The 10,000-nt window shown below is 46.8% G+C and overlaps 2 protein-coding genes across 2 annotated transcripts in view; both read left to right on the top strand.

Annotated features, from left to right (window-relative positions):
- The window catches only part of LOC307082435 (NACHT, LRR and PYD domains-containing protein 3-like), a 262,495-nt gene that overhangs the window by 32,144 nt on the left and 220,351 nt on the right, over positions 1-10,000 (top strand). The gene's annotated exons all lie outside the window — the stretch shown is intronic.
- The window catches only part of LOC307083206 (uncharacterized protein), a gene marked incomplete at both ends in the record, with an annotated part of 22,123 nt that overhangs the window by 9,236 nt on the left and 2,887 nt on the right, over positions 1-10,000 (top strand). Inside the window, 5 exons of the mRNA XM_079747040.1 lie at positions 4,136-4,186; positions 4,414-4,556; positions 4,741-4,841; positions 4,926-5,083; positions 6,398-6,639. Coding sequence (XP_079603166.1) covers positions 4,136-4,186; positions 4,414-4,556; positions 4,741-4,841; positions 4,926-5,083; positions 6,398-6,639 — 695 coding nt within the window. The remainder of the gene's footprint in view (positions 1-4,135; positions 4,187-4,413; positions 4,557-4,740; positions 4,842-4,925; positions 5,084-6,397; positions 6,640-10,000) is intronic.

Raw genomic sequence — 10,000 nt, 5'->3', positions numbered from 1 at the left:
GGTGGTGCTATGTGGTGGTGGTGTTAAGTGGTGGTGGTGCTATGTGGTGGTGGTGCTAAGTGGTGGTGGTGTTAAGTGGTGGTGGTGCTATGTGGTGGTGGTGTTAAGTGGTGGTGGTGTTAAGTGGTGGTGGTGCTATGTGGTGGTGGTGCTAAGTGGTGGTGGTGTCTCGCGGCAGCGGGGCACCGGTGGGAGACAATCCCTTTCTCCTCCATGTCGTGGTTCATGTACTTCAGGGAGTCAAAGCCAAAGTTCCTTTCCCCCAATTCCTTCTCAACCATGGCGGAGAGAACCCCAACTACAGTCTCGTTGTGGAAATACCAGAGACGTCAAAGAACCGACGTTTTATGCGCCATAAGATCAAAGCAGAACGGTTATCGTAACTACAAAGCGCCACACATGTGGCGCTCACATGGTCATAGCTCATTGTGTGATTGGCAGGCCAAATTCTCTGGGCGGGCAAGGCAGAGAAAGGGGAGGTAACTTGGCCCCTTATGACGACATGTGGGGCCACATTCCAAATCAGCACGCCTGACCTTCCATTTTTCCAAATGCGAGCAGGATACCTAGTGCTTGTTTTACACCGAACACAAGTTTTGACCATAGGCAGGCTAGGGGAACTCATATTAATGTTAGAAAACCTCATAAAGTGAGATTTTCATGCCATGGGACCTTTAAGCAATAAAATACACTCTCCTTCTCTGGTAACACAGTCGTTCGCCACGCCTTTTTTTCCTTGTCTTTTCTTCAATTTGTCTCTTAACTCATGCTCAAATCTTTCATAGATTGATGCTTCGGATGTTGTGAATGCAACGGAATATATGATGCGTTGTTGCAGTATCATCTAAGATGATGGCGATGAGTTCTGCCTCTGTGCTGTCTGCGGTCAAACCAAACCAAAATACTGTAGCGCCGGTCAGGAAGAGATGGAAGAATGAGACGGGAGACCAGGTTCAACCACTTAGTACAACTCTCGCGCCCCTTACACCGCACGACTACGAGAGTTGTTTTTATTCGAATGACTTGGTGTTCGCCCGAACACCAAGTCTACCGGTGTCCGGTGCTCCCGCCCAAACATGAGGGCAGCCGGCGTGCAGTGACTGGATTCCTACACCGCCGTCCGATAGGACCACGGGTGGGGGTCGGCCAGTCCCAGACCGCAGACGCCTTGGCCGGGTTAGTAGCTACGCCATGGTCGTTTACCACGTGCCCCAAGAACAGCGTTTCCCTGGCCAGCAGGGAACATTTGGCAGGGTTCAGCCGCAACCCGGCCCGCCGGATGGCCCCAAGAACCTCCCGCAGGTTCGCCAGCGCCCCGCCGAAATCGCGTGCGTGCACCAACAGGTCGTCCAGGTACACGACACAACGACTCCGGGGGACGCTCGCCAGGACCCTCTCCATCATCCGCTCGAACGTCGCCGGCGCGTTGCATAGTCCGAACGGCATAACGCGTAACTGCCACAGCCCCTGTCCAATGGTGAACGCAGTCTTAGGTTTGGCCTCGGGCGCCAACTCCACCTGCCAGTAGCCGCTACGCAGGTCCAGGGAGCTGAACCAGCTGGACCCCCCGATGTAGGACGCCCACTCGGACGGCCGCTTCCTTCCCCTCATTCCGGTCTCCCTTCCCGTAACGGTCGTCAGGCGGACGCTGGTCGCCGTCCACCCCCACCCCCCCCGGAGAGTGCGCCGGCGGTGCCCGGAAAAACGCCTGGACGCACCAGGGAGATGGTCGACCCAGTGTCCACCAGGGCCGTGCAGGGTTGGCCGTCGATCCTGCAGCTGAGGTAAAGGCCCCTGGCACGGCCCGGCCCGCCAACCAGAGCGCACCGACCGTGGAGAGGGGCAGGAACCCCGAACGGCGTTCCCCTCACTGGGCCGCTCCGCCGCAGTTTTCCGCCGGACGAGATGGTCTAGCCCGTGGTGCCGGGCAGTCACGGGCCAAATGGCCTGGTTCACCGCACCGGAAACAGCGCCGGTCAGCTCCGGACCCTCGTCTGTCGTCGGGTGGTGAACTTTCGCGCCCCTTACACCGCACGACTACGAGAGTTGGTTTTATTTCTGACGACTTCACAAATAGTAGCTCACGTCTACAACGGACACGTCACTCTCGGTGGCGGTGTCGACAACACTAAAAATGATGATGTTAATAGAACACATAAAATCCCGAACCCATTAACACCACTAAACCCTAACAACAGAATAAATTAACAAAACCCTTTTTGTCAACTGACAACCCCAATTCCCAGAATCTCCCGCGGCTCCGGAACATGGCGCCCACACCCGTGGTCGCCACAATACAGTGTCAGCGGACGCACTTATCCCGCGTCTTGCGAACTTAGAACGTACGTCATATCCCGCCCCTTGCAAGCCCACCCCCCTTGATTCTACCGATGTCTGAATGACATCGATGTCCGCATATAAAGCATCAAGTGTGAATCACCCTCAGGGTTGAATCTGCTGATATTCAAATGTGGCGAACTTAAAATTATTATGCTTGCTTCATGAAGTAATAGGTGAACCAATATGTTATTTGTTGTAACATTATAGGCAAAATGTTAGTATATTATGCGCTCAGAAATGTACACACACACCGCACATGCGCACGAACATACACGGAAGCACAGACACACACACGTGCACACACCGCAGGTCAAGACAAAGGCAGCGACACTCGCCCAGGCAAGAGGTTATGTTTTTAAACATAACGGCTCCGCCATCGACACACGCGCAGGTAAGAACACACACGCACGCGCACACACCGCAGCGACACTCGCCCAGGTAAGACGTTATGTTTTTAAACATCTCCCTGCTATATAATAGCAGGCCTGTCCACAAATGAAGGAGCGTTCACACCTAACGCGAAGGGGCGACATGACCTGTGCGTTCACACCAAACGCGAAGGGGCGACACGGTTCCGTACAACGTCAACGGAGAGACGTGAATCGGGCAAAACTTCGCTACAGAAAACCCGCGACAAGATTTGATTTAAAGCGCAACACTTTAGCGCATTGACGTGGTTTTGCAGCGCGACACTTTTGCTGGAGTTGAAATATTTCAACTTTGCCGCCAGCAAAGACAGCCAATCAGCGTTCAACAGCGTGGCCACTGAGGGACGTAACGTAAAAGCCAATGAGCGTTCAACAGCGTGGCCACTGAGGGACGTAACGTAACAGCCAATGAGCGTTCAACAGCGTGGCCACTGAGGGACGTAACGTAACAGCCAATCAGCGTTCAACAGCGTGGCGACTGAGGGACGTAACGTAACAGCCAATCAGCGTTCAACCGGCCAACCGTTCCCTGCAGTGCAGTCCGGGTTGAACCGCAGCATGGAGGAGAAAGGGATTGTTGCCGTTTGCACTCCCGGAGCTCTATATATAATAGTATATAATATTATATAATTTAATATATAATATCAGGGCCAAAAGCTGTGTGAGCTCCGGATGGCCGCAGCGCGTGGGGGTTGGGCTTCGAAGGGTTTGTTTACCGCCGTTGCTATGGTTACCGGTCTTGTGTGTTCCAACGGTTTATTGGCGGTGGTATCTAATAAATCTGTCTAATCAATACTTCATCCACTGCCTCTTCCGTGGTCATTACAATATAATGAACCGACCGTCGGGTTCTCCACGTCTCTCCCTCTTCCACAACAGGTGGAGACAGCGGTGGTTATCGGCCGTGGGGGACAATGAACAAAGGATGCTCGGTTCATAACTAAAGAGACAATTATTAGGCTTGCTTCGTTACGTAATAGCTGAACCGAAATGTTATAGGTTGTAACATTATAGGCAAAATGTTATTATATTATGCGCTCAGAAATGAAATACAATATCGACTGGGGTTTCCACATTATAGCTATGGGTTTAATTACAACTAGAGGTTGAGCTCAACCTCTTGTTGCAATAATAGCAATGATAATGATCATTATTGTTTTTGTTAGAATTTGTGTTACTAATATGAATAATATTAATATAAAAACAATAGCAACAATAATGATATTGATGACTATAGTTATTGCTATTTGAATTAGTATTAATATTATGGACTTTGTGTTTGGTTGGCTGTGGGTCCTGTGATGTTTAGAGACGATGTCGTTCTGTTTTAGAGCTCTTATCTTCTGTATTCCTCTGTTCTGTTCTAGACTCACCGTCACCCTGGAGGGAGGGGAGAGAGCACTTACTGGGTGAACTCGGTGAGGGTTTTATCCAAGTTATTAAATCAATCGTGTCATTAACATTCATTTCAAAAACACCCTCTGCTTTTGTGATTCATATTGTGGTCCACTAAGGTCAGGTTTCTATTGTCGTCTATTAAGGTCATGCTTCTATGTGGTCTGTTAAGGTCAGGTCTCAGGGTTGTGTGAAGACCATAAGATAAGCACTATTCTGTTTGTTCAGGATTTTCTTTTACATTCAACAGATGAATTTACACTTCAGGGCTGGATGTTTCACGACAAGAGTTTCTACCTTATTTCTACTACTAAGAAGGGCTGGAGGGCCAGTAGAGAAGACTGTCTGCAGAGGAAGGCAGACCTGGTGGTCATCAACAGCAGAGAAGAACTGGTTTGTGTGTGTGTGTGTGTGTGTGTGTGTGTGTGTGTGTGTGTGTGTTGTAGAGACATATTGTTTGTGTGAGTGAATAAGTAAGAGAGAGAGAGAGATTTTGTGTGTGTGTGTGTGTGTGTGTCTGGTGTGTGTGTGTGTACTTTGTGGTCATGACAACAGATGCTATTACCTTTGGAAACAGGTGTTTGTCAGCAGATTGATGGGTCCTTCCTGGATTGGACTGAGTGATCGAGAGACAGAGGGGACCTTCAAGTGGGTGGATGGTACCCCCATGACCTCAAGGTAAGGCTGAAGACTCTATTCAGCAACATCTCTTCTCTGAGAGTGACAGAGTGACCTCCTCTGTCTCCTCCTCGTGGTTCTCAGTTGGAGACACGTCAAACCACGCGATGACGGCGGAGCAAGAGACTGTGTCGTGGCAGGGGAGGACGGCTGGTCTGAAGAACCGTGTTACACACTGCACCATTGGATCTGTGAGAAGAGCGTAGACCTGGATCATCTGGAGGCTGAGCTGAACAAAGAGGGTCCGCAGACTTTGTTTGTGTTCATGAGTGGAGAACGGTTCCTCCTTTCTGTTCTCTGTGCCGTAGATACAGTAAATACACTCTTTAAGAGTTGAAAGGTTATTGGATGTGTTTAGGTCTACTAAGATCATGTTTCTATTGTGGTCTACTGAGGTCATGTTTCTATTGTGGTCTACTGAGGTAAGGTTTTTATTGTGGTCTATTGAGGTCATGTTTCTATTGTGGTCTACCAAGGTCAGGTTTCTATTGTGGTCTATTGAGGTCATGTTTCTATTGTGGTCTATTGAGGTCATGTTTCTATCGTGGTCTATTGAGGTCAGGTTTCTACTTTGGTCTACTAAGGTCAGGTTTCTATTGTGGTCTATTGAGGTCAGGTTTCTATTGTGGTCTACTAAGGTCAGGTTTCTATTGTGGTCTATTGAGGTCAGGTTTCTATTGTGGTCTACTAAGGTCAGGTTTATATTGTGGTCTATTAAGGTCAGGTTTCTATCGTGGTCTACTAAGGTCAGGTTTATATTGTGGTCTACCAAGGTCATGTTTCTATTGTGGTCTATTGAGGTCATGTTTATATTGTGGTCTACTAAGGTCAGGTTTCTATTGTGGTATATTGAGGTCATGTTTCTATTGTGGTCTACTGAGGCCATGTTTCTATTATGGTCTCCTTAGGTCATGTTTCTATTGTGGTCTACTAAGGTCAGGTTTCTATTGTGGTCTATTGAGGTCATGTTTCTATTGTGGTCTATTAAGGTCAGCTTTCTATTGTGGTCTATTGAGGTCATTTTTCTATTGTGGTCTATTGAGGTCATGTTTCTACTGTGGTCTATTGAGGTCAGGTTTCTATTGTGGTCTATTGAGGTCATGTTTCTATTGTGGTCTACTAAGGTCAGATTTCTATTGTGGTCTACTGAGGTCAGGTTTCTATTGTGGTCTACTGAGGTCAGGTTTCTATTGTGGGCTATTGAGGTCATGTTTCTATTGTGGTCTCCTCATGTCAGGTCACAAGGGTCAACCTTTTCTGGGTTCACTTGCACTAGTTTCTCTTTGAGCTGCTGAACGGTTTTGCGTTCTTCTCTGCAAGCTCCGCCCACGCCTCGTTAATCTCTGCGCTGGAGTGACTTCCCCTCCCTGGGAGATCTTTGTAGACACTGCTGTGATATTCAATCATGTATGAAGAGGCAGGCGAGAATACTGGGGGTGAATCCCCTTGGTCGCCCTCTAGTGGACAGGGGTTAGGACAGAGTGAAGGGAGTGTCTGACGCTGCATCTCTAGATCCGTGTTGTAAACGTTCACTCCTCTCCTCCTGCTTTCTTCAGGTTCAGTGATGCCCACGGAGGAGGAGGCCCCCAGCATCACAGAGTTCCACTCCTCTACCCACGTGTTGCCCGTCGGCCAAACGGCCCGCTATACCTGCCACGCCGGCGGCACGCCGGAGCCCACAGTAGAGTGGCTCCACAACGGCCGGCCCCTGGAGAGGGACGGCACAGACGACCAATCAGAGGCCTGGGTGGAGAGGGGCTTCCTCATCGTCAGAGGGGTGGGGTATGGCGTGAACACGGTCTGCTGCATGGCGAGCAACAGCGCTGGCACGGCCAATCACAGCGCTCAGCTGCTTGTCTTTGGTAAGTCCTGCATCCAAGGAGAGATGTTTGTTGATGATGTATTCATAACACTGTTGTTGATATATTCATAACGGTGTTGTTGATATATTCATAACACTGTTGTTGATGTATTCATAACACTGTTGTTGATGTTTTCATAACGTTGTTGTTGAGGTGTGTGTATGTGTATATATATATATATATATATACAGTGGGGCAAAAAAGTATTTAGTCAGCCACCAATTGTGCAAGTTCTCCCACTTAAAAAGATGAGAGAGGCCTGTAATTTTCATCATAGGTATACCTCAGCTATGAGAGACAAAATGAAAAAGAAGATCCAGAAAATCACATTGTCTGATTTTTTAAGAATTTATTTGCAAATTATGGTGGAAAATAAGTATTTGGTCACCTACAAACCAGCAAGATTTCTGGCTGTCACAGATCTGTAACTTCTTCTTTAAGAGGCTCCTCTGTCCTCCACTTGTTACCTGTATTAATGGCACCTGTTTGAACTCCTTATCAGTATAAAAGACACCTGTCCACAACCTCAAACAGTCACACTCCAAACTCCAGTATGGCCAAGACCAAAGAGCTGTCAAAGGACACCAGAAACACAATTGTAGACCTGCACCAGGCTGGGAAGTCTGAATATGCAATAGGTAAGCAGCTTGGTGTGAAGAAATCAACTGTGGGAGCAATTATTAGGAAATGGAATACATACAAGACCACTGACAATCTCCCTCGATCTGGGGCTCCACGCAAGAACTCACCCTGTGGGGTCAAAATGATCACAAGAACGGTGAACAAAAATCCCAGAACCACACGGGGGGACCTAGTGAATGACCTCCAGAGGGCTGGGACCAAAGTAACAAAGGCTACCATCACTAACAAACTACGCCGCCAGGGACTCAAATCCTGCAGTGCCAGACGTGTCCCCCTGCTAAAGCCAGTGCATGTCCGGGCCCGTTTGAAGTTTGCTAGAGAGCATTTGGATGATCCAGAACAGGATTGGGAGAATGTCATATGGTCAGATGAAACCAAAATAGAACTTTTTGGTAAAAACTCAACTCGTCGTGTTTGGAGGAGAAAGAATGCTGAGTTGCATCCAAAGAACACCATACCTACAGTGAAGCATGGGGGTGGAAACATCATGCTTTGGGGCTGTTTTTCTGCCAAGGGACCAGGACGTCTGATCCGTGTGACGGAAAGAATGAATGGGGCCATGTATCGTGAGATTTTGAGTGAAAACCTCCTTCCATCAGCAAGGGCACTGAAGATGAAACGTGGCTGGGTCTTTCAGCATGACAATGACCCCAAACACACCGCCCGGGCAACGAAGGAGTGGCTTCGTAAGAAGCATTTCAAGGTCCTGGAGTGGCCTAGCCAGCCTCCAGATCTCAACCCCATAGAAAATCTTTGGAGGGAGTTGAAAGTCCGTGTTGCCCAGCGAAGGCCCAAAAACATCACTGCTCTAGAGGAGATCTGCATGTTGGAATGGGCCAAAATACCAGCAGCAGTGTGTGAAAACCTTGTAAAGACTTACAGAAAATGTTTGACCTCTGTCATTGCCAACAAAGGGCATGTAACAAAGTATTGAGATGACCTTTTGTTATTGACCCAATACTTATTTTCCACCATAATTTGCAAATAAATTCTTTAAAAATCAGACAATGTGATTTTCTAGATTTTTTTTTTTCATTTTGTCTCTCATAGCTGAGGTATACCTATGATGAAAATTACAGGCCTCTCTCATCTTTTTAAGTGGGAGAACTTGCACAATTGGTGGCTGACTAAATACTTTTTTGCCCCACTGTATTTATACATGTGTGTGTTTGTCACTATATGTTTATATGTGTACTTTTTTTATAGTCACGTGTCATCCCCTGCTTTACCCAAAACGTAGCGAACCCAAAACCGTGAGATGAATCGAACCACGAATTCTGTGAACCGTTCCCTAGTTTTTGTGGATGTCATGACGTGAAAGAGGTGTTTTTTAAGTCCATTGACGTTTAGTTTGTACCGGAAGCAGACAACCAGCCATGTTTGTTGTCCAATGGAACCTAGCCTCAAACCACAGACTCGTTCTCAAAAACAAAACAAACTATAACTCAGACGTGCAAACTTAATCACCAAGTGTAAGGAAAGTGATACAGTACAGGAATAGGAACTAGAAATTGTACAATTATTGAAGATATTGTACTAGTACTGCCATTATACACACATTGCACATACTGTGTGTGTATATTAGTATGTTTGTTTATGTATGTGTATGTATGTTTAGGTATGTGTACATATTTATACGTATGTTTACGTATGTGTACCAGTGGCGGCGGTGGTTTTTAAAGTGAGGGAGGAAGGACTGGGCGCTTGGTTGCCATTGGCCTGCTTGCACTGTTAGTGGCGTATGGTGGCATAAGTATGTGGGACTCAAGTTGTTTCAGGTTGTTTTGGTGAACTAAAAAATAGCAGGGAGGGATAATTATGTCAATAAAATGGATACAAATCCACCAGTGGCAGCATTGTACTTGGACTGGTGGGCAGCATGTCTTGGACTACAAGGGCAGAAGGAAAGGATGCAAAGCCAATTGGTCAAATCAGGCCTACTCTTGATTTGTTAAAGTAAATAAAAAAATCTGGGCACAGCATTGGGCATATTTTTGCCCGCAATGACTGAAGCTATTGGTCGTAATTTTGCAATGTTTATTTTCAACTACAATTGTTGAAAAATGAAGACACAAGACCAAAAGTGATGCCATTTAAAATGCATCATGCTCTGAATCATTCACTAACATCCTTTCCACAATATCAAACAGAACGGTCAGAGTAAGAAACAATTAAAAGAACAAGAACATTATTTCACAACTATTTACATGGGCTAACATTGCCTAACATTGTTTGAGGCAAATGTGGATGTTAATGGATTTTTCAGAATGTTGGTCATGGTGTTAAACCAATTAAGATTGAGGGACTTCATGTATAGATCAAGTCACACACACACACACACACACACACACACATACACACACCCACACACACACCCACAGAAACAAACACACACACACACACACACACAGTCAGACACATACACCCATACATAACATAATATATACACACACACACAGACATACACAGTCAGACACATACACCCATACATAACATAATATATACACACACACACGCCGACACAGTCACACACAGGCATGCACATACACATGCACCCACCTACGCAAGCACCCACACACACACACACACACACACACACACATATACAAACACACACACACAGTCAGACAAACACAAACACAGCAGGATTACTAT

Source organism: Pollachius pollachius, assembly GCF_949987615.1.
Source record: "Pollachius pollachius genome assembly, chromosome: 11".
In the NCBI taxonomy this organism is placed as follows: domain Eukaryota; kingdom Metazoa; phylum Chordata; class Actinopteri; order Gadiformes; family Gadidae; genus Pollachius; species Pollachius pollachius.
The sequence above is the reverse complement of the archived record's forward strand: the minus strand, read 5'-3'. Positions and strand labels throughout refer to the sequence as shown.